Source organism: Anabrus simplex, chromosome 2 (assembly GCF_040414725.1).
Source record: "Anabrus simplex isolate iqAnaSimp1 chromosome 2, ASM4041472v1, whole genome shotgun sequence".
Lineage (NCBI taxonomy): Eukaryota > Metazoa > Arthropoda > Insecta > Orthoptera > Tettigoniidae > Anabrus > Anabrus simplex.
Window position 1 is genome coordinate 861,169,743 of NC_090266.1, and position 25,950 is coordinate 861,195,692.

Sequence of the window (25,950 nt, forward strand, 5' to 3'; positions counted from 1 at the left end):
TGGGATGGACTACAAAAGACTGTAATTGATTATGTCATCTCAGATGAAGAAAGGAGCAGAATGGTAATAGATGTCAGAGCAATACCCAGCGAGAGTCTTGGCAGTGACCACCGTCAATTAGTAGCGGACCTGAGAAACTTCTCTGTGCCAAAAGTACAGAACAGGAAAATGCCAATAATCAAAGTATGGGAACTCCAGAAAACAGATGAGAGAACTGAGTATCGGAACCAGATAAAAACCCTGTTACCAAGAGATAAAAGGGAAAATGGAGAGGCAGAATGGACCAGACTAAGGGACACATTGGTTAAGGAAGCAACTGAAGTTTGTGGAAAGACGAGTATGAAAACAAGAGAGAAGGAAACACTTTGGTGGAATGAAAGAGTGAGAGCTGCAATCAGGGAAAAAAATCACTTGCGGAAAGAAAGGGATCGTGAGAAAAATAAACCAGATCTTACTAGAGACAAGGCAAAGATCAGAAACCTCAAACAATATTGTACCGAAACAAGAAACTGGACGTTAAAAGAACAGTTACAGAAGAAAAGACCAAGGCATGGAATATGAGTATATTCACTCAGAAACTGGAGGAAGACAACAGAGGCAATAAGAAACTAGTGTTTACTGTTATTAGAGGTAAAAGGAAGCCAATGAATACCATAAAGGCACTTGAAGATGAAAATGAAAATGTGGTTACGACAAAAAGTGACATGAGAGAAGTCCTGAAGAATCATTTTGACCACCTACTGAATAGACCATTTCAAGAACAAAATACAGAACCAGAAATCTAAGCCTACAATGAAGAACCTCCTATCACCTGGACAGAAACTGAGACATCCTTAAAATCTATGCCTAAAGAAAAATCTTCAGGTGCAGATGAAGTGAATGCGGACATGATAAAGGCAGCAGGCATCCAGGGTATACAATGGCTGCACAGGGTACCATATGCCGTATGGACAGACAACAAAATACCTGCAGACTGGAGCAAGGGCATTATAATTCCCCTGTTTAAGAAAGGCAGCAGACGGAAACCCACCAACTATAGGGGAATGACACTGCTGTCTCACGGGCTAAAAATTCTAGAGAAGATCATAGAAAGCAGATTGAGAACCATCACTGAACCACAGTTAGAAGAGGAGAAATATGGATTCAGAGGTAACAGATCAACAATGCATCTAATTTTAAGCACCCACATGCTGATGGAAAAGTACTGGGAGAAAGGCAAGAACTTGGTCATTGTATTCCTGGATATAGAAAAGGCCTATGATAGTTTTATAAGAGATAAGATCTGGGAGTGCCTGAGGAAAAGAAATGTGCCTGAAGGACTACTGTTCATCACAGTTATGGACAACATTATGAAGAACGTCAAGGAAAAGCTAAGGTGAACTGAATGCAGTGGCCTTTGCTGATGATATCATGATCTGGGGTGAAACAGAAGAGGAAGTACAGACCAGATTCAACGTATGGAAATCCCTGTTCCAGGAATATAACTTCAACATCAGCAAGACCAAGACAGTGGTGATGGCAGTCAACAGAGAAGGGTGTCCAGCAAGTGTAAATCTAGGAGACCACCAACTAGAGTGTGTGGATAGTTTTCCTTACCTTTGAAGTGTAATCTCCAGTGATAATTTGATCAGAAAGGATATTACAAGCAGAGTGCAAAAGAGATCAGAATTCTACCAACAAGTAAGAACACTTTTATGGGATGACATGATTCCAAAACTGACCAAACTGATCACGTTTAACAGCTATGGTATTGAAGCACGCACCCTCACAAAAAGAGATTCATCAAGATTGCATGCATCAGAGATCAAATTTCTTAGATCCACCATCCAGAAGATGGACAAGTTAAGAAATGAGGAGGTGAGGAAAGAAGCCGGAATAAAGACATCCCTATTAGACTGAATTGGTTCATCCAGACTATGGTGGTACGGGAATGTGATGAGGATGGAGCCTACAAGAACAGCCAGAATAAATTTGGAAAGACAGGTGGTGGGGAAAAGACGTGCAGGAAGACCTAAAGCCTGGTGGATGGACATGATCAAGGTTGATCTAGTTACCAGAGGATGGACAGTGGATGGTGTTCTCCATAACAAGGTGTATATGGACAGGAAGAAGTTGAAGAGGCTCATTAACAGTATCCGCGAAACTGGAACTGTACAATGATGATGACGATGATGATCACAGCTAAATGCTTGTATCAAATGCCAATAACAGGAGAAGCCCAAAATTGTAGTTTAATAATATATTATACATATAATTAGGATGCCCATAGCCCAGTCTATATGTTCCACAAAGAAAAAAAGAAAGGAAAAACAAGAAGAAACTGATAACTACCAAGAACTAAAAGACAACTTAAATTTTGAAATGAAACTTCTGATATTAGGATTCAAAGATGGCCAACCAAAAGATAATTATATCACCAACTCTTGATTAATTCTTACCCTCAGATAAAGTTTCTATGGACACTGTTAAACAAAAGACAGTTTCAAAATGATTTGGAGATACTTCAATGTTAGAAAGTATAATACTACATTTAATTGTCAAGAAGATTATGGAGTTGATGGGATCTTAAAGTTAGAAAAACAAAGCTTTCTTGCATTTATAGCATTTCACTTTCCTTTCCTGGAACTTTTCCCCTATTATCTGAGGTCTGCTCTAATGTGGCTTAAGGCCAATTTTACTGCAGGTTGCCCTTCCTGACACCAGTCCTAGCTGGAAGGATGTACTCACAACTGTGTGTTTCTGTAGTGGTTGGTAGTGTGCTACGTAAATGATGATGATGATTCTTGTTGTTTAAAGGGGCCTAACATCTAGGTTATCGGCCCATAATGGTACAAAATGAGATGAAATGTAATGACAATTTAAAAGTTCAAAATCATCCCCTGACCAAAATAAAAAATGTGATGATGAATGAATGGATGGATATGAATTTAAAACAATCGGTGGATCCGACCCAGAAACTATCATAAGCAATAGTATTACTGAGCAAGGGACTGCTTCTAAAGCACAATCCTGAGTCGAGGATGCTTTTTGTCTAAAGGGGTCCAAAATCCAGGTCAACAGCTCCTCATAATGGTACTTATCGCTAGTAAAGTAGAATCATGGTACTGTATTTGTCATGTTGCAGTACTATCAAAAGTAGCGTAGATTCACGGTGTTCCACACATGATGGTACCACTCACAAGTATTGTACTTTGCACAGGTAACGCAGACCTATGGTGTTTCTCACATAATGGCACCACTCATAGGCAAAGCAAACCGATGGTGTTCCTCACCTAGGTGTACTAATCACGGGCGTCTGTATTCCCGTGGTGTTCCTAAAGGGTACTAATCACAGGCAACATAGACCCACGGTTGTCACTGATACAGTGGTACTAATCCCAGGCAATGCCCAGACGTGTGGTGTTTCTCACAATGGTACCTGTGATGTTTCTCACAATGGTACTAATCACGGGTAATGGAAAACCCATACAGACTCACCTTCTGTTGTTAGTAATCACAAACCTACTGTATTGTGTACCTACTCACAAGTACAGGCAACCCATAGTGTTCCCCGCGTGATGGTACTAATTACAAGTAGTTTCATGGTTCTAATACAATCATCCCTTGGTTGCCCCTTTTACGACAGGCAGGGGAAACCGTGGGTGCATTCTTCGTCTGTGTTCCCCACCCACAGGGGGTAGACAGAAAAAGAAAGGATGCGTCACTTTGAAAAATGAAGCAACGGACGAAGAAAGGCAAGGGCTACGAAAGGCATGAAAATAATAGACTCCCTAGACCTAGAATGCTCTAATACCGTCGGGGTCGGAAAAGAACAAGAGTTGACCAAGGAAGGTCGGACAGGATAGATAAAAGTGAGGAGCCTGGCACAAGTGGAAGCAATGCCAGGACTCAGCTAAGGGCCCCATGGTCTCCAACCCACGCTCCCAAGTTGAGAGCCCCTGCGGCCCCTTTTAGTTGCCTCTTATGACAGGCAGGGGATACTGTGGATGTATTCTTCATCTGTGTACCCCACCTACAGGGGGTCTATGTAAATGAAGGTTCACAATATATATTAATATTCAATCTATAATAATTTGTGTTGCTATCCTTTCATCATAAATACAGACTTAGCTTGAAAGGAAGAGAGAGGAAGAGACAGTCTTTAAGTTCCTGTTTTACACTAAATTACAACATGCAATAGTCTTTTGTTACTTGTAGTGAAGTTAACTGGGGTCACTTTGACTACAGGGAAAACTTCGGCCACTCCATTTCTAAGTCACTTATTCTCAACTGCTGTCTAGAAATTTGTAGTGATATAAATTTTAAATAGTGTAATCAAAAGCCAATAAAGGGACCTTTCAATATCTGTGTTTCATGTTTTCTACCTTTCTTCCAATTAGGACAGTTAGTTGTGGTCCGAATATTAGTCTATAGCAACGATAACTGTTGCAACCAGTGCTAAATCTTGGCTTGAGGCAAAAGTTTGGGAATACATTCTCCAAATCTCTAGTGGAAGTATGCAGTAAGGCTCTAATAAATTACTTTTAAATAAAAGCGTGTTAATTTTATGGGAAACTTTGGCCATGCAGCATGATTACAAAAAGAAGTGCAGAGCCATTCTTACTGAAATTACAACCCTGTCTACATTGAGAGAACTTAAAATTAAATTCAAAATGTGAGGGTTTCACTTTGGAAGGCATCTGAAATGTATGTGGTTCCCAGAAATTGTGTGTTTCTTTAGTCTATGCAGATCTATCATTTATATTTATATTACTATCATTTATATTATTTATCATTATTCTTCTTGTAGGAAGGTCAGAGAGATAAAAATAAGTAGAAATTTTCAAGCTCAAGGAAAATATCACTTGAATCTAGAAAGTTAAACATTTAGTGCTTTAACATGAAGCATATGAACATGCAAAATAAATTTTAAAATTCTACAAACACATTTAATAATAACAGATTTTATTGCAGCCAATGGCCATACAGATGTAAGATCATGTTACAAGAGGTAATTCTCTCAGATAATACATCTGGATTGGTCCTTGCCAGCCAATCATGAGTGATGCTCTCGTCAAGACCATGCCCTGAACCCATACTTAGTCCCAAGAAATAAACAAATGCTCGGGTTTATTACATGAGTCATGAACTTCCCTAGTACAACAACAAGCTCATCTCATAAGACACTGGGGTAGTCACATGACTCATCCAAATTACCAGAGTTATTAAAGCAATGTTTTCCCACTCGTGCAAAACAAATTACTCATAGCTACATATGTGGAGATCCCCAGCTTATAAATATAAATGACAAAACATACAAATGAAATACCAATAATAATAATAATAATAATAATAATAATAATAATAATAATAATAATAATAATAATAATAATAATAATAAAAAATTGAATACTGACAATAATATCTCTAACTTCTACATACAATTTGAGGGTGTGATATACGTACTATCACAAGCACACTAGATTTGAATTTTGATTCTTATTGCTACTCTTCTAAACATATTTTCCCATCCCCTCACTCTTTCTAGGTTAATGTTAGGCAGATATTTCACAGCCTGGTGCACTTCAATGATTCTCGATATCTTTTATGTCTTACATACTGGGCAGGCATAGTTTATTATTCAGTTCCTTCAGTTTAAAACTTGTGATACACTGAATCCTCAATGTACAGCAGGTAAGTTAACCTTCTGTTGTTGTTGTTATTATTACCGTATCTATATATAAAATAACTTGTCCTGACTGATTCATCATCACCGAGCCAAAACTACTGGTTATAAAGAAATGAAATTATGGGGATACATTCATATTACAATGTAGGTGCTCACTAAAGGTGCATTTTCCAAGGTGCGACTGTAGCTGCCATGGCGGCCAGAGCCGCACGACTGGGGTCAAAATATAATTTGGCGACAACAGCCGCAAGCGATGGGCACGTGGGGTGTTTTCTTAGACATGGCTCCAGCCGCTACTCGCGCAGTCCAGTCTGTCAGAAATGGACGAGAGCACGGGTGATTTCGTTGGTGGCAGGGCTTTCCTTAACTTTTAATGGAAGAAGAAAAAGATGATGACGAAATATTGTTGATGTGGTATCTCGGCACGAAAAGAAGGAAAGTCAACAGTATATTTGCATCGCACTATGAGGGTGCTATAACATTTTAATTAACAAGCATCTGTTAAGTGATGGGACAAAGTTCAGGGAGTATTTCAGACTGAGTGTTAGTCAGTTTAGTTATATTCTCGAACTTATAAAAAGTGAAATTTTGAAAGTGCCGTGCAATCGGGACAAGAAGCCCATAAGCCCAGCTGAGAAACTTGCACTCACTCTCAGGTACAGACATTTTAATCTTATTTTAACAGTGTTTAGCTCAGCTGAATAAATGTTTTTACAGTAAGACAACGATCAGTAAATCTATGGTCGTAATAGACATGAAACTTCAAGTGGCAAGGAGCTATATCATGTGAGTGACTGAACACTCCCTCAACTTCCGTTGCTTTGACGTCTTTCCCAAAGTCAATAATTAACTACTACACAACAGATACTTATATCAACTGTCGGAGCAACTGCAGCCGCCAGCACTGCTCACTGCACCAGTGTGGCGGCTCAAGCCGCAATCGCCGCGAGTCGCAGACCAACTCATACTGCGCCTGCGGGCAGAGCTGGAGATTGCTGTCGCCGTGCGACTACAATCACCATTGCGGCTACAATCTCCGTTGCGGCTACTATCGCACCTTGGAAAACGCACCTTAAGGGAGGATTTTTGGGTATTATGTTGCAAAGGGATTGAAAAGGGGGGGTGAATTTTTTAAATGAGTGTATCAATATCTCGAAAACTGAACAGTTTAAGGACATGAAAATTGGTATTTGAAATCTCCTTTAAAAATAAAGAAATACAGTTAAACCTCGATTATCCATTCTAATGCCCAGGAAGGGGTGAACGGTTAATTTAAAAAATGGATAACCCATACTACTAATTTTAATGGACTTTAAAGTACATAAAATACATACCGTATAACCTTAAAATGCAGTGCATTAAACCCTCTTTAAAACCAAAATGTAGTCAAAGCTACAACAATACATAATAAATATTCACCTAAATTACCAGCAGACCATAAATAATTAATTTACATGGTGTCATTTAAGTTGCTTTAAAAAAATCTGTTACTTTTTTTTTTTTTGCACTCTCCTACAACTTATTTTCTTCTTTATGTCCATTCTGAGCTTTCTAATTACAAGAATGTCTGAAAAATCCGTATCGTCCTCTTGCTCCAAGAATTCCATTAATGTTTCAGCGGACTCCAGTGCGGGCTGAAGCGGTACACGATTGTTTGTGACGTACTCTTCTTCCCCACCCCCCTCACTTTCACTCGTCACTTTGCTGCTGACTGCCAAGTTCCCATTCGCGTTTTTATTTACAACTTCGTCATCAGTTATAATGTGATGCCCAGGCAATACATCGTCAGTATGAAGCCACTCCTCATTATTGACAAATAACATGCTGTAATGTGCCCTCTCCTAGCCCACGGAGCGTAGAGTACGGTACGCTGGTCGTTTCTACTTCAAAATGACACCTACAACTTATTTGTTAGCGTGTAACATCTCCGAGTACCAAACGTAGATCTTTCATATTGTTCTCTGTCAAGGTTAAATATTTTCACCACAGGCTACTGCATCGTAAATATTTCACATTGCATAGGAATCGGAAACTAGCCTAGCGGTCTGTCATAGTCAACAATGGAATGGATAATAAAGTTTGTGACTGTTGAATTTGAATAGCATCACTCTTCTTTTGTAACAGTTAAAAGTTAAATAATTTTACATAAAATAAAATTACGTACCGGTAGTTAAAAAATGTATGAAGTCATGTCTCCAATGCCGATTGCCGGTCTATACGCGGGTACGTACAGTAGTTACTGTACGTTATGATCGTGGATCAAGTGTTGGAGAGTCAATGTACAGTCGGTCCAAAACAGAATACTGTATCAAGATACCTTGATGTCAAGAGCTGGGCTGAGTGGCTCAGATGGTTGAGGCAATGGCCTTGTGACCCCAACTTGGCAGGTTAGATCCTAGCTTAGTCCAGTGGTATTTGAAGGTGTTCAAATATGTCAGCCTCGTGTCGGTAGATTTACTGGCACATAAAAGAACTCCTGAGAGACAAAATTTTGGCACCTCGGCATCTCCAAGAACCGTCAAAGTGGTTAGTGAGACATAAAACCAATAACATTATTATTATTATTATTATTATTATTATTATTATTATTATTATTATTATTATTATTATTATTATTATTATTATTGACAGCAAGTGTACACTCATTCAGCTTTGGAGCGACTGTACACTGCTTTTAAAAAGACAGAGATTTTTTTGGCGACAGATAATCCACAGAACGGTTAATCGAGGGACGGATAATCAAGGTTTTACTGTATGTATTTTTTTTGTTTTCGGAAAATCCTGTTAAGGGGGGTGAAAATAAAAGTGAAAAAGGAGTTGAATACCTTTTATGTGGATACTTATATCTCAAAACTGAATATGTTACAGTCATGAAAATAAAGAAACACGTATTCTTTTGTTTTCGGAAAATCCAATTAAGGGTGGGTAATTTTTAAAAATGAGAATAGGTTAGAGATATGAAAATTTGTATTTGGAATCTTCTTTAAAAGTAAAGAAACATTAATTTTTTTTGTTTTTGATAAATCCACTACGGCGGTAGGGTGGGTGAAGAGAAGTGAACAAAGAGTTGAATTCTTTTTATGGGAATACTTATACATCAAATACTGAAGATGTTACAGATGTGAAAATTTTGGAATCTCGTTTAGAAATAAGGAAACACGTATTTTTGTTTTGTTTTAGAAAAAAATCCTCTTAAGGAGGTGAAAAAAATGAGAAAGTGGTTGAATACCTTTTTGAGGTTAATTATATCTCAAAAACTGAAGATGTTACAGTTATGAAAATTGTTATTTGGAATCTCCTTTTTAAAATAAAGAAATACATATCTCTTGTTTTTGGAAAATCTACTTAAGGGATGGTGAACAGGAGTGACAAATGGGGTGAATTCTTAAAATGAGAATATCTACAGTATATCTCAAAAACAGATCATGTTACAGATATGAAAAATGGTATTTGGAGTCTCCCGTAAGAGCAAAGGAACACATATAATTTGTTTTCTGTAATTCCACTTAAAGGGAAGTGTTAAAAGGGAGTAAATTTTTAAAATGAGCATATATGGAATATATATCAAAAACTTAACATGTTACAGACATGAAAATTGGTATTCTTAATCTCTTTTAAAAATAAAAGTAACACGTATCTGTTTGTTTTCGGAAAAACACTTATATTACAAGTGATTACTTTCATTTTAACCGTATTAAAATTCAATTATTAAATGTTAAACAATTAATTTATTGAAACCATCTATTCAATTCTAATAAAGTCTTTAGGACTATAACATTGTCATTATATTAAGTTTAAGCAAATACAGTAGAGACAATACACGACACTGAGCGAGATATCGAGGGACAGCTATTGGAGCTCACTCTAGCGGATAGACCTGAACGGTACTGATTCTGTCATAAGAGCACGTGTACTTTTGTGTGAAGTTTTTGGTGTTATTTATGCGTTTTCAGTGAGTTGACATAATTAAATAGTAGCATGTGTCATTCCTTGATATCTCCTCTCAACATGAGGGAAAGGAATGTGCTGTGTTTGGCTGCAGTAATTACGTAGTAGAGAAAAATGCGCGCTCGTTCTTCAGGTTCCTTCGTGACAAGAACATGTAAGTAATATTGTGTTGCCATATATATTCTTCCACTGACGGAGATTTTTATAGTACTTCATTATCTTCTGACCTGCTCGACCCATGTTTTAACGGGCTTAAAATATAATACGCATATTTTATTGTATAGTGCAGCAGTTAACCTTCAATACTGATGTGTTGTTGTAGGTGTGATCTGTGGGTTGTGAAATGTCACAGAAGCGATTTGGATAAAGTGTACAAGAAAGAAGGGACGTTACGCTTGTATAAGAATTATAAGATCTGTTCAGATCATTTCCAGGCCAGCGACTTTAAAAATCCTCGACTATACAGCCAAAGGTATGTTAAATTTTTACTCTAATTGTACGTAAATATTCCTCAAAGCATCACTATCGATAACATTTTCATACTTTTCTTTCTTTTATCCCTCTTCTCAGATTAAAGCCGGGATTTTATAGATTTTCTTTCTGTTAGTAGGCTTCATGTTAAGAGGAAAATTGTCCAGCTATTAAATGTTAATTCATTGCATCATATGTGTAAGGAATGTGCCGATATTGTTATTGACAAATGTCTTAATGTGATGATACATTGGTTTTAAATGAGGAAAAAAGACAAATCCAACCGTAAGATTTCAGGCAGGTATGCTAAAGCTAAAAAAGTAATGCATAAATGAAAGATCAAGCCATTTCACAGCAGTCCATTTCACACCTTGTTTATATGTCTAATTTCAGTCTTTGAATAATAATCTTTTCAATAATTCTTCATTCATTTATCCAGAATTGCTTTAGCAACTTCGAAGTTAATATCTCAATACCACTTTCTTTCTAGACGTAATTTATTTATCCATTTCCGTATATACATTTCCATTGATATTTGAATTTAGCGCGATTTGTTCAGGTCAAGTCGCTAGGAGCGCCACCGTCGAATTGTCTCCCATTTTAGCAAGGCGAAATCCGTAAGTGTCGTGTATTGTCTCTACTGTATTTGGTTTAAGTATGATACATGTTTCGCCTGTTTTTGCAGGCATCGTCAGCCATGAATTCTAATTCCAAGTCAGAGCTCTGAGTGGATGCTTACTAGGATTATTCTAAAACAATATTTTTATAACAATTTGCACTGGAGTACAAGAACATTAGGTCATATTGAAGTGAACAAGCTGTTCTTGTTTAACAGTTCAAATGTCACATCCAACATAAGTTTACATCCAATGGAAATAATATTAAATGTCAACTCTCATGTGCGGAGCACTCACCAGTAATGTAATATGATTTTGAGGTTTTTATTGTTATTATTTTTAGTGTTGTTCTAATTTTGATACTTGTTTCTTTAATTATTTTTTTGTTGATAGGTTAAGTTAAGTACAATATTCATTGAAACAGAATACACATAATTATTGCAGCAAACACCATGATTATTGCAAACACCATGGTGAAGTACTTAATGCTACACATGCCATTTTTAATTACATTTTTCTTACTATTCTACATGAGAAATATATGTTTACATATTTTACAGCAAATAAATAGTAATCTAACACTGCATAATGAATAACTACAAATTGCAATAAAAATTATTGTTGTGAAATGCATAATTAACATTCCAATAATTATCAAGTTAACATTATTATGTCACTGATAAATGCTTTTTTTTTTTTTCAACCATGCATGCTGTGTTGTGGACTCGGGGTACATTTAGTCACTGTCTTCCACGCCTATCTCAACACTCCCAGGGCACCTCTGACAAATACTGACAGTGTGTTGACCACATATTGGAAGCTGACATTTAACGCATATTGTCATTGTTTTTCGATTCTTCTTCTTCTTCTTCTTCTTCTTCTTCTTCTTCTTCTTCTTCTTCTTCTTCTTCTTCTTCTTCTTCTTCTTCTTCTTCTTCTGGCAGTAGGCACATTTCGCCCTAGCTTGGTCTAGTTGTGGCAGAGTTGTCAGCTCTTCTTGTGGTAGCCCAAGGTTTGTTGCATTCTCATTTGAAGATCTGAGAATGCCACTAGTAGAAGCTCTCCTTGCCGCGTGATTCTTGGTCAGATCTAAAGCCAATGTTTTCAAGAACTTTCTTCGCGTCATCTCTTCATTCGTGTTGCTTCGGAAAATGATCTGAGCGTTGATTCCTCCTATATCCAGTAATGTGAAACCGCGACCAACGGAGGGTTAACCTACTTTAACCTATAAATTCAAGTCAATTAATAGTTATAGGGAGCAACAACATTTTGAAACATTCAAAAATTTCAAATGGTATCAAAAAATGGTAGTTTGAAGTCAATACCTAAATTTGCCAGAAATTCTAATAAAGTTTCTTCTTCTTATAGATTCCATTCCATGGAACCACAATTTTGTAGCTCTTAGAAGATTAACATCCAAAACATCAACCTTGGTCCAATTTAACCCATTCCCGTGCAATGACGGAAATTTCCGTCTTCGGTTCGCATTTATACGACGGAAATATCGGTCATGCTGCGGAAGTTCTTTTTCGTGGTTACCGTGGATATGTACTATCTTTCAATTATGTTCACAATGTACCTTAGAGATGCCAATTGCTGTATGCTTCCATTCCTGTTTGTTCACAGCCTGCTTGATTGTTATTTCATTATAAAATAAGTTATGAAAGTTTGTCATATCAATTGGCATGAAAACGTAAACAAAACATCATGGCTAACTCATACAACGTTGAAGTGATAAAATAGTATGTTTTTTAGAGGACAGTGACTACAGTGACACTTTCTCTGAGCTAAGCGATGGTGAATTATCTTCAGCAGATGTTAGTGAAAGTTCTTCAAGTGAATTAGGGAGTGATATTGGAGAATTTGTATCAGTTGGTAATGAGCCTAACCTCCAAAAGTGAAACTGGTCAGTGACAGACAATCTAACGAAGAATATACCCTGCACTACAAACGGTGAACTGAATGCTTGCGTAAGATGAAGACTGGATGACAATCCAGGGAAGATTGACATTTTGGGCGAGTTTCTACCTCAAGAATTCTGGGAATGTTTTACAAATGAAACAAATGCTTTTGCTGCTAAGGTAATTCAGGAAATCGATAATAACCCTAATAAAACCAAAACTTATGATGAAGAAAAGTTGTTTCCTGTTACAAATGATAAACTAGAGGCTTATATGTCTTTGTGTATTTTGATGTCCCAGACTAAAAAGCCTTTAGTTCAAGAAAACTGGACCAAAAGTTGGGTTCAACATAAGCCTATTTTTTTCTGAAGTGATGCCTCATAGATGGTTCAAGAGCATATATATATATAGATAGAAGATTACATTTTGTTCCAGATTCTCCACAGTCAGGCCAGTATTACAGCCATTGTTGGACAAAAATCAGTATCAATGAAAGTCTAATGAAGTAATTACCAATAAAGTTGGTCCATTATTGGACATTATAAATTTTCCAGCTAACTCAATGCTGGCAACCAGGAATGAGTTAGCTGGAAAATTGATAATGTCCAATAACAGACCAACTATATTGGTATTATAAATTTACTCATTCGGAACAAATAGTTCATGTTCCCTATGGGAATCAACATCTTTATCATCTGATGGCCAGGCAGGCATCAATTTTTGAAAATGAAACAAAGTTTCTCATAGTGCACTGACACTGCTGGTGGCTCTATGTAGCCTACGCAGTGGCCTTCACGGTATGCACTAGCCATGCGTCTTGGTAGGTGTGCTATTTACCAACTGATCAGCCCAACTTAGCACACTGGGGCGAAACGCTGGCAACCAGGAATGAGTTAGCTGGAAAATTTATAATGTCCAATAATGGATCAACTATATTGGTATTATAAATTTACCCATTCGGAACAAATATTTCAGGTTCCCTATGGGAATCAACATCTTTATCGGTCTAATGAAGTTTCGAAGGCGGTTATCATTTGTTCAATTCAATCCTTCAAAACGGGCAGGTTTTGGCATCAAATTCTATAATGTTTGTTGTTCTGAAACTGTATACTGCTGGAATTTCAAGACATATGTTGGAAAGGAAGGCGAGACTGTTGCTGGGGCACGCGATGCCCGGAAATTACCATGTAGTGAGAAAGTTGTGCTTAAACTTTGAAACGAGCTGCTTGGACCAGGACGTACAATTTACATGGACAACTGGTACAGTTCTCCAATGCTTTTCAGTGAACTACTTGTGCATAACACCAATGCTGTTGGAACTGCAGATAAAAACAGAAAATTCATGCCACAACAATTTGCAACAACGAAACTAAAGGGAGGGGAAATTACTTTTGTTTCAGCAAATGGCATTCTGGCCACAAAAAGGGTTGATAAAAGGGATATCCATTTCCTGCCAACAGCGCATGAAAAACCAGATTTTGTTGAGACCACAAACAAAAGAGGAAAACTTGTCCTAAAACCAAATATGGCTGTGGATTACAATTTTAGAATGGGTGATGTTGATGCACATGATCAATGCCTAGCTTCATACCCACCAATGAGAAAGTATGCCAAGGGCATAAAAAGATATATTTCTATGTGCTTGATATGGCAATGTTGAATGCTACTGTTATTTATCACATGCTGAATCCCAGCAAGAAGAGAAGTTTTTCATGCTTCAGGACGACATTGCCTAGCAACTTTTGGAACTGGTTGTTCTGCCCAAGCCCTGCAAGCACACCCATAAGTTTACAAGCTAAATATTGGGAGCACTTTCCTGTGAAGATAAAACCCACTGCAAACAAGAAGAGCCCATCCAGAAGGTGCAAGGTTTGCTATGACAGTTGCCGAAAAAATCCCGAGGGAAGGAATAGGGGTGAATCCCGCTATGAATGCGATAAGTGCAAGGTGGCATTGTATACGGATGCCTGCTTTAAGCTCTACCACACTGTGCTGAACTATTGTTGTCTGTAGTTCTGTACATTGTTGAGAAAATTTGCTACAAGTGTAGTGATAGTTTTCAATGTAAATTAAATTGCAATGCAAGGCCAGTTTGCTCTCTGATAAACTGTATCTGAATGGGTTAACTATACTAAAACCAATAGGCACATAAGATTCAACAAAATTCTGTTATTTTTCTACAAAAACTAAGAACTTCATAACAATATTTACATATAATTTTGTGTTAGTTGTCAATTGTCTAGTGACATCAGAAATCCATGATGCCAACAACATGGTTGTGGATCACGCTGCTGCTACTGTCCAATATAAAGGCAGTGATGAAATGGCGAACAGCCTTAAGTGCCGGTAGTGTCCGAGGACAAGTTTTGCTCACCAGATGCAGGTTTTTTGATTTGCTTCCCACAGGCGACCTGCGCACCGTGATGAGGATGAAATGATGATGAAGATGACACATACACCCAGCCCCGTGCCAGCGGAATTAACTAATTTTGGTTAAAATTCCTGACCCTGCCGGGAATTGAACCCAGGACCCCTGTGACCAAAGGCCAACACGTTAACCATTTAACCATGGAGCCGGACAAGGCAGTGATGAGGAAATTGAATCAGCGGATGAAAATGTCCCCACACGAAATCAAGCTCTCGGAGCAATCAATATGCTTCCAAATTACACGATCATTGTTATTCCTAGCAGCGTATCAAGTTATGTGAACAACTATTTAAATCACATAGAAAATGTAATAATTCACAGCAGTACACACACTCGACAAGCATCAATCAAAGACTTTTTAAATAGGATGCGAGATAGAATTTAAATTTTGCATCGTAACTACAGTAATGAACAATAACATGCTGTGTAACAACAACAACAGCAACAACAACAACAACATCATCACCATCATCATCAGCAAACTTTTCAAATATTATCAAATTAATCTGCAAGATGAAAGGTGCAACCTATTTACATGTTTCACTATTCAACAAAGAACAGATATGTAAATGCATACTCAGTCACTTGTTTAATATCTGGTGGTCAAACTTACTGTTTATCTCCATCAAGTAGTATATCCATCATTTCATGAATATTAAATATGCTCATATAAGCTGTAGCAATTCATATTTCAAAGACTATCACAGTAACAGACTCTAAGAAGAACATTAATGATACAGGGTGTAACAATAAAGTACAGCCACACTTTCAGGCCACTTTCCTTACACGTAGAAGAAGAAAATATGTTATACGGACATGGGTCCAGAAATGTTTTATTTTCATGTTTAAACTCATTTTCGACAGCTCTACATAGTACATTAATCACAGGAAATCTGACGTCAAGGACACTGAGATAGACCGATATGTTTTAAGTTTTCCAGATATTCAGAAAATACAAATGCATGCATTTTGTGACATAAGAAAACTTATGCCTGCTGCATTTTTCTCAGAACTGTAAACAATGCTTGTAACCTTTCTGTTAGATTACCGTGTGCCAATTCCAGAGTTGCACCCATAAAGAAAATTACTCTCCCAAGACTAGAGCTATGTGCAGCTGTTCTTATGGCCAAACTTGTTAGGAAAACAACACAAAGCTTGGAGCATCTCTTATTGGACAGACTAGATGGTGGAAAACATTTGTTGGTAATTGTGTGTCACAGATAAAACAGCTGAGTGAAGGCAGTTGCTGGAGACATGTATCGTCTCAAGATAACCCAGCAGATATAATATCATGAGGTTCGAAGGTGAAACATATTCAGCAATCCACGTTATGGTGGCAAGAAGCTTCATGGTTGAAGCATCCTCAATCAGACTGGCCTGAGAAAATTCACATTAGCCCTAAGGAGTCTATGCCAGAAGAACGTACTACTGTGGTTAAAACTTTGATACAATACTGTGATACAATTATTGAGCGTTTTTTTAGTCTTGGTAACCTTGCTAGAGTTATGGCTTACTGTTAGAGATTCATCAATAATTCCAGGCATTCTGACAAAATTATTGATACAATGGACACTGAGGAATTAAGGACATCATTGAGGACTTGTGTCATGATTGTACAACGCATCTGCTGCATGGAGGATCTAAACTTAACGTCTCCAGTTTGCGACGTCAGTACTGGATACCGAAGATTCATCAGGTAGTCAGATACCTTCCTCACGGGTGCTTGCAGTGCGTTAAACTGAAAGGAGCAGCGAGGATACAGTTAATGGGGCAGTATCCTGATGTTTGTGACCAGCCTTCTTGCCCCTTGTAGACTACACTGGACCTTTAATGATGAAACTTGTCTCTGCTAGAAGTATGGCAACCCAAAAGTGTTATGTTGCACTCTTTGTATGTATGAGCACTAGGGCAGTACATACTGAACTAGTTAGTAGTCTAACATCAAGTCCATTTATAGCAGTCATGAAACAATTTACAGCTCGTAGAGGCAAATGTTCCAATGTTTATTCCGATAATGAGACTAATTTTGTTAAGGCTAGTAATGAACTGCAGGAGCTTCATAAACTGTTCTATCATTCAAGAAAGACTTGGCCAAGTTCTGCATATTTTGGAGGCCTCTGGGAATCGAACATCAAGTGTTTGAAATATCACCTCAGAAGCACACTAGGTACACATGTACGTACCTATGAAGAGTTAAGTACCTTGCTATGTCATATAGAAGCTTGTTTGAATTCGAGGCCTTAAAGTGAGTTGTCCAGAAATCCAGATGACCCCCTCCTTTAACACCTGGACATTTCCTAATTGGTTCCCCACTTGTTTCCTTTCCAGAGCCAGAATTAAGCAATGTCTCTCTGTCTCAGGTAAGGAGATGGGAGAAGCTACAGTATTCCTTACAGCATATATGGAACAGATAGTCCACCAGCTACTTCAGCAGCCTTCAGCAATGCCAAAAATAGAAAACTGTGCAACCCAATGTTCCTGTTGGTGCTGTCTTGCTCATGAAGAATGAATACACCCTACTGCTCCAGTAGAGGATGGCTGTTGTAGTCATGACCTACCCCAGTAGTAAAGGACTTGTACATGCACTGGATGTTAAAACTTCCAAGGGAATTTTTAGACATTCATTGAGTAAATTAGTACTGCTTCCCACAGATGAATAGTTGATCTTGATAGATTAAGGGGGAGCAGGATGGACAAGATATGGGAAGTTTGTCTTGATGATGGACAGATGTGGAAGTTGTGTCTTTTGGTACGCGAGACTAAATTCGGCATAGCGTCTTGAAGCTGTTTGTATTGTAATCATGTAAAATGTTTGTAATTAAGTTAAGGAATAAATTAGATAATATCCAGTGAATCGGTGCTTATTGATGAACTACACTATGTTATTAATATCCAGAAAGTAACGATAACATTTACATATCTAACTATTTACACCCTTATATCATATCATTCCAGTAAATTAAATTTCTCACGAATAGCAAGGTTCCAAAGCATGCAAATATTAAGCTAATATACTTTCACACAAAAACGAACTCTCTGCATTTTTTCTTTACTTTATTCAGAATGATTTTTGTATCTTAGAAACATGAAAAATGGACTTTTTCTGTATAAATCTCAGTAGATAACCATACCTTCTTTGTGTAACAATGAATGCTCTTTTCCATGAGGGCGGTGATAATGTTACTGTTGTCTGGCATAACAATCATAGCCACCACCTGCGAGCTCAACTGGATTATTATACGAGCTTCCTTCCAACCACGTCGCACTAGACAGATGTTTCCATCACGGCAGGCTGCTATCACTCGAAACTCCACGTCGTAGAGCCCAGTTGCAGCTAGGTGCACCGGTACAGTATTGCTACTCACACTTGGGCCAGTCAGGTTCATCTATATGACAGATTTTGCAGTATTATTTACCTACAATGCAAAGAGGTGAGAAGAAGTTGGACAAAATTGACAAGAATTAAAAAGGAGGATACAGTAGGGTGTAAACTAAATCTAGGGACTAGTCTGCTACAGATAACTGACTACTAGTCAAATTTTGAAAGAAGTTTTATTGCCCTAATGAGTTTCTTTGGCCAATTCTAACCATGCCATATATTCAATGAAGATCAAAAAATGAAGGTTAACTGTTCCTAAGTCACTTGGTTACACTTAGATTTTCATCTCCAGCAGAATTAGGGTCATTTTCCCCTCTCTACCATCTAACTAGTTTATAGGAGGAGGAGGAGGAGGAGGAGGATATTGGTTTTACAACCCACCAACTACTTTTATAGTTTTGAGAGAAATTTCTTACACTCTCCAGAATGGTGAATGCCTCTGGATCCAGGATGAAGATGCTGCCATTTTCTGTTCCCACAACTAAACAGGCCACAGCATCCTCCTCAGCCATATTCTTCTTCAGTGTAGTGATACATGTAATGACAGTCTAGAAAATAACAGAGGTACAAATTAAAGAATGTTTTGTGCAAACTCAAAAAGAAAAAATTGGTGATTAAAAAATAAATTTCATAGCTGTAATGATTTGATGCAAAAATGGAATAAAACTACCATGTGGCACATTTTTTCTGTAATTTATCTACACTAGCAATTTATGAACTTAGTTAGAATGGAACATTCCACATGCCACTACGAATCATAAACTGCACTCTATAAAGTAACTTGCAAGTCAAAATTATGACTATCACTTTATGTCTTTGGCTGAAACTCAGTAACATTAAGCCTAATAGAAATAAATCGTTCTTAAATATTTTTGCTCATAATTCACATTACAACATGTCTGACATATAATTTTTACATTAATTCTAAGCTTGTAAATGATTAACACAGGAATTCGTCATGAAAACGCATTTTATATTTAAAATGTTTAAAATTATGATCTAAACTTGATAAAGTAAGACTTACTGCAATTTTGAATTGTAAAACAGAGTACCAGGATCAGTACTATGCAAGAAATAAAAGTAAGCAAATTCTCAGATTACTTTTGCATTTTTCATTGAAAGGTAATTGTTTCTGTACATTCAAGAAAACATTGTTGATAAAAGAAGTCAGCTTTGTTTTGTAGACAACTTCAATTTACAAAATTGTGAGATTCACTTTGTTTCTTAGAAAAGAAAAACAATTTGTAATTGTTTGGATACATTTTCAAACAAACAAACAAACAAACAAACAAACAAACAAAGCAAGTAAACTTCCATGAATTGTTGAAAGTCGGCAGGGGCTTTATTTAGTTAATCTCCAAATGTTTCATCACATAAATATACCAAGTTAAGATAATTTTGTAATTTTGCTTTGATGGGATGAACTGCTATACTAAAATTCCTTGGATCCTTGGAATGATGTAATTTACAATGGACTTATTGAGTTCTGAGCATTTCCTTAGGATAAAGTGAAGCAAATCATAATCTCTTACATACAACTCTATTCATTAACATATCCTTAAATTCTCTTCTTGTGATATTATGCCATCTTTGCAGCAATTTTGCTTTCCATTGCCGTTTACCTTGGGGTGGTTTGCAGGCAAGGAAAAATCATATAAATATTTTTTGGCGGTGTTGAATTTACCAAATGAGTTTTCTTTCAAAAAATTCTCCAAGGACCGAAAGAAGTGGAGACAGGATGGTGGTTTAATGTTCATTTGATTCAGTGAATGTGGTAAGATACCTCATTCAAAAGATTACAGCTAAGATTTACAGTAATTTAAGTCAAAGGGGAGACAAGAACTTATACCAGCACTACATTAAATGTAGAAGAAGGAAAAAAAAAAAAAACCACACACACACGCACACGCACGCACGCGCGCGCGCACACACACACACACACACACACACACACAATTATAGACTGCTATACCTTTCAGCATTCAGTCTGTAAGACATAAAACTATGAAACAATAGGAGAAAAATTCCTTGTTTTATGAGCTAATTTCTCATATCCTACTGGATGGAATTAGAGGTTGGAACTATAGATACGGTACTTTCAAGTTCTGATAGAAAGCACTATCAACTACCAAAATGGAGTTAGGCCTTAAATTAGAGATCATTTTCTCCCTAATTCACCGAGCGAGTTGGCCGTGCAATTAGGGTCGCGGAGCTGTGAGCTTGCATTCGAGAGATAGTGGGTTCGATCCCACTGTCGGTAGCCCCGAAAATTGTTTTCCGTGGTTTCCCATTTTCACACCAAGCAAATTTCAGGGCTAAAACTTAATTAAGGCCATGGCTGCTGCCTTCCCAATCCTAGCCCTTTCCCATCTTTCTGCCACCGAAAACCTTCAATGTGTTAGTGTAACGTGAAATAAGTAGCAAAAAACAAAAACCTCCCTAATTCAATTCTCATCACAATTTCCCTTTCATCTGCATCTGGTAGCCTCACTTTACATGGTGCGATTTACATATGAGAAGTGCATATAGGCCTGTTTACATGCGGACAATAATTTAGTAGGAACTTAATTTTAAGTGACTTGCAGCATATGAACTGCGACTTTAGTGGTAAGTGGTAAGTATACGATTACGTAACAATTTAGTCAAGTGGAATAGAATCCTGTCTCTTTTTCCTTTCTCTCGTAGACCTCCCACAAGCTGCGTGCGCACCTATCGGAGTAGTGGGGGAAGCACTGTACTTGCTACTTACCACGTGTGAACAGACGCAATTTAGTCAAGTTCATAAGTTGTGGGTGAAGTTACAGAGTTGATCATCCCTGCAAGTTCATTTTTCTTTCGATCGTTTGTTCTAATTGCTGAGAACAATGGCTACATGGACAGAAGATACTCTAAAATTCCTTTGTGAATACATTCATCACGAATACCTTTGGAATACTAAATTGCACTGTGCATAATAGTACAAAGGGCACTAGGAAAGTTTTGCAATGTGAGTGAACGCTTTAGACTTATTCAAAATAATTTCCACAACACTCAATACACTCCTCCATACGTCGAAACCAGTCACTGAACCAACTATACCACTTTTCTTCGGTTACATTTTCAAACCCTTGATCCCATGCTGCCAGCAGCTCCTCGTTGGATGCAAAACGCTGCCCTTTCAGCTTCATCTTCACTTCTGGGAAGAGTGTGAAGTCACATGGGGCAAGATCAGGACTGTATGGAGAGTGATCAAGCACAGTCAACCCTGATCTGGCAAGAAAATCCATTGTTACATTAGCACGATGTGCTGGAGCATTGTCGTGATGCAAGAGCCAAGCGTTGAGCCGTGACCTTGGACGGAGCTGCTTGAGAGCCTGGATGACCTGAGGCAGACAAGCCTCACTGTACCACTTCGCAGTAACTGTCCTTTGTGTTTCTAGCACAACCCGAGTCAAGATTCCCCGTTTAGTGAAGAATACTGCAATCATCCTTTTCTTCACTGACCTTGACTTTCGCACAGTCACAGGAGTACCCTCATCTTCAAACAACCACACCTTGTTCTGGGATTTTGTTGGGACATCGTAATAATAAAGCCAAGTTTTGTCACCTGTAACGATGCTACTGACGTTACATGAAGTCCCATTTTCAAACTTTCTTTATCATTTTTCGGCACCATTTCACTCGATGTGCCCTTTGTTCCTCTGAAAGTGAATGGGGCACCCAAAGGGAACAAACCTTTCTAACATGGAGATGGTCCTGTAGAAATGAATGAATAGCTGGTGCAGGGATGTGGAGGGTCTCTTCTACCTGCCGGTATGTCAACCGCCTCTCTTGCTGCAACATTTTCCTCACAGCTTCAATGTTTTCTTCAGTCACTGATTCAGACGGTCACCCAGAACAAGGATCGTCTTCAACCCCAAAATGTCCCCTCTGGAACACTTTGTACCAGCGGAAAATAATTGTCCAATGTGGACAGTCTTTCCCCAGAACAGGAGTTATTTGCTCCCAGCACTGGTCAGCAGTTAATCCACGAGCAATATTGTAGCGGATAATTGCGCGATATTCACCTCTAGACCACACTGACATCTTAACTTGCTTTCAATTCCACTGCTTGGTAACAACTGGTGTGAAGGTCGCGTCTTGCTGTCTTCTAGACAAGTTTTCACCCCTATTTTCTTCCCTCACCATAACAGGGGTGTCCAGCCAACCGTTTTTGCGTATTGCATAACTTTCCCAGTGCCCTTTGTATCTCTCTTTTGTATCAAAGGTTCAACTTTATGCAGTAACTCATTAAATGTTACTTCTGGCATTCGCAAAGTTAAAAAATAAATGATGTTATTCACTTTACGTTCCATCAACTGCTTTTACGGTTTTCGGAGATGCCGAGGTGTGTCGGAATTTTGTCTCACAGAAGTACTTTTACATGCCAGTTAATCTACCAATATAAGGCTGACGTATTTGAGCACCTTCAAATACCACCGGACTGAGCAAGGACCGAACCTGGCAAGTTGGAGTCGGAAGGCCAGCGCTCTACCGTCTGAGCCACTCAGCCTGGCGGGTAACAAACACTCCTATTGATCCTCGGCTAATTATTTAAAGAAAATTGTACTTGTTCCATGATAATTCCTTCTGGTTATCCATTTGCATTCCCATTCTTTTTTTCTCCTAACTTTGGTCACCTAATCCTCAATTTCCTCTATAATGTCATCTAACATGCAACAAATAATGTCACTAACAAGTATTACTCGCTGTTGATGGCCGTTCATCTTATCTCTGATCTAGTTGACAATGCAAGAATGAGTGAATCAACTAACTTGAGTGACAAATTGCCATTTACCACTGTACTAAACACTGTCTTACATTTAAACTAGCCTACGTGAGTTAAGTAGTAACTTAACACTTATTACTGTACTAAACACTGTCTACATGTAAACCAGTCATATGGGACAAAGGTGTTCTCTTCACCTGCAGTATATAGAGTAACACCATCTAACAGTATGTACTTTTTGTTTGTTGTTAGATTTCATGAACAAAAATCCAAATTTTAGTTCTGAGATCTGCTTGAGCCATTCCTTGTTTATTTAGCCAAAGAACAATGTAGATATTATCCAAACTGAACCATTTTTATTTGTTGCTGGTTGATTTTACAAAATGGTGGAGAATGAATGCTCTTGAGCAATGAACTTCCTCGGTGTACACACTTACTTTACATAAGATAGCGCACCTGAAAGAGTATTATTTAATGGAACAAAAATTAATTATTCAACAGACATTGTTAGCCGGAAAGTGCTCGAGTATGTTTTTGCTTGACGGCCGATCCTGGCACATTCTATATGAGCCCAGTGTCAGCAGCTCTAACAATGAATTCACTGTTCACGAGTTTTTGAAGAAGATACAAATTAATACAATAAATACCAGCAAGATCATCATCATAATCTTCTTTTACACACTCCTAGGACGTAGCGCAATGCTTCATGTCAAACATCTATTGCTATTTGCTTTACGTCGCACTGACACAGATAGGTTTTATGGCGACAATGGGATAGGAAAAGCCTAGGAATGGGAAGGAATCGGCCATGGTCTTAATTAAGGTACAGCCCCAGCATTTGTCTGGTGTTAAAATAGGAAACCACGGAAAACAATCTTCAGGGCTGCCGACAGTGGGGTTCGAACCCACTATCTCCCGGATACAAGCTCACAGCTGCGCGACCCTAACCGCATGGTCAACTCGCCTGGTATGTCAAACATCATCTACCTCAACAGTAATTATAAATAAACTAAGTAATCATTGAACATAGACCAGAGATACATAACAACAGTATATGTATGACACAGTATCAGAAATAAACAATTACTCGTAAAGAGTGGTCTATCTTGTTAAGAGAAAACTATCAAACTGAGCAAGTTAGCTATGCAGTTCGGATCACTTAGCTGGGAGCTTGCATTCAAGAGAATGTGGGTTTGAACCCCATTGTCGGCAGCCCTGAAGATGATTTTCTGTGGTTACCTATTTTCACACCAGAGAAATATTTTGCTATGGTCGCTTCCTACTCAGTCCTATCCCATCACCACCAAAAGACCTGTCTGAGTCGGTGCAATGGAAAACAAATAGAAATAATATAACAACCAAAAAGTAATCACACAAAGAAATGAACGTATCTGCTCTTAGGGCAACAAAATCTCAACTAATGCTTGTTAACAAGTTAGACATTCTGTGCAAACTCTTGGATGTTGTTTCATTAAGAGACACAGAGACAACAATGTCATCAACAAAGTCATGTATAAGAACTAACCTGCCTCTACAAATATCCACAGAAACACATGCAAACATAACTACTGCCTCTTCATTCCCATTAACTCATGCCTGTTCCCAAAATGCTCATTTTGATTAGTAATTCACTGTTTAAGTTGTCAGCTACTTTTCATGCACACAGACTTTGATACGACACAAAAGTTCACTCTTATAGATCCAGACTTACACATGCTTCACCTTGACAACCCTACATCGACCATTCTATCTTCCCCTTCCCCCTTGCTAACTGCTACTGGTTCTTCACACTTAATTCTTCTTCAATTCACAATGATGAGAACTAAACAAAGAAACATTTGCCTCTATATCATCCTAGTGTCCAATGTAAGTAATGGAAATCTAACAAACAAATATAAATCATTAAAGATTCACTGTTGATGTTATGGAAGTAAGATGACATTTTTCTTAATATTACATACCCATTATTCTGAAAAAGATACATAATTTTATAACATCTTACTCTTTTTCTTCTTAAAATTACATTCCCAAAATATGGGTGTCTGATTTACATGACTGCATGTTGAACATACTAAGTTTGATATTCTTAATGTTACCTAAATCCTCTTTATATCATACACTGAAAGAAAGAAACATCTGTTAGAATATAGTACATTTATATTTTGAGAATGTTCACGAACAATCTCGAACATGCCTCATGCACTGTCTACACTACTATGTGAGTAGTACATGTAAGGAGTACAGAAGTATGTCTTGCATGTTAAAATAAGCGACTGTATTTGAACTGTAATTATATTTGTAATACTGTGAAATAAACCTTTTATATTAACATGGTAGCAGACTGTTGGTTAAATCAAAGGAAAGTACGTATGGCTGTTTATTGAAAGAAAATCTTTTGTTAGATTAAAAATGGTGGGCATTACATTACCGGTGTTTGATGGCGAGGCTATGTGAACCAGAAGAAAGGAATTAAAATGTATTTGAAGATGAAGAAATGCGATGCAGTGATTCCAAGAGCAAAACTGGACATGGATAAAGAAAATTGGGATGAAAACAATCTGAAAGCAATCAGCTAAATATACAGTGCTATTGCAAACAAACAGCCTCCGTGGCTCAGGCAGCAGCACACCGGCCTCTCACCGCTGGGTTCCGTGGTTCAAATCCCGGTCACTCCATGTGAGATTTGTGCTGGACAAAGCGGAGGCGGGACAGATTTTTCCCAGAGTACTCGGGTTTTCCCTGTCATATTTCATTCCAGCAACAGTCTCCAATATCATTTTCATTTCATCTA

The 25,950-nt window shown here is 37.8% G+C and overlaps 1 protein-coding gene across 1 annotated transcript in view; it reads right to left on the reverse strand.

Annotated features, from left to right (window-relative positions):
• The window catches only part of BBS1 (Bardet-Biedl syndrome 1), a 148,721-nt gene that overhangs the window by 69,541 nt on the left and 53,230 nt on the right, over nt 1-25,950 (reverse strand). The window contains exons 6-7 of the mRNA XM_068225865.1: nt 18,829-18,960; nt 18,165-18,419 (exon numbers count right to left, since the gene is read on the reverse strand). Of these exons, the coding sequence (XP_068081966.1) occupies nt 18,165-18,419; nt 18,829-18,960 (387 nt within the window). The remainder of the gene's footprint in view (nt 1-18,164; nt 18,420-18,828; nt 18,961-25,950) is intronic.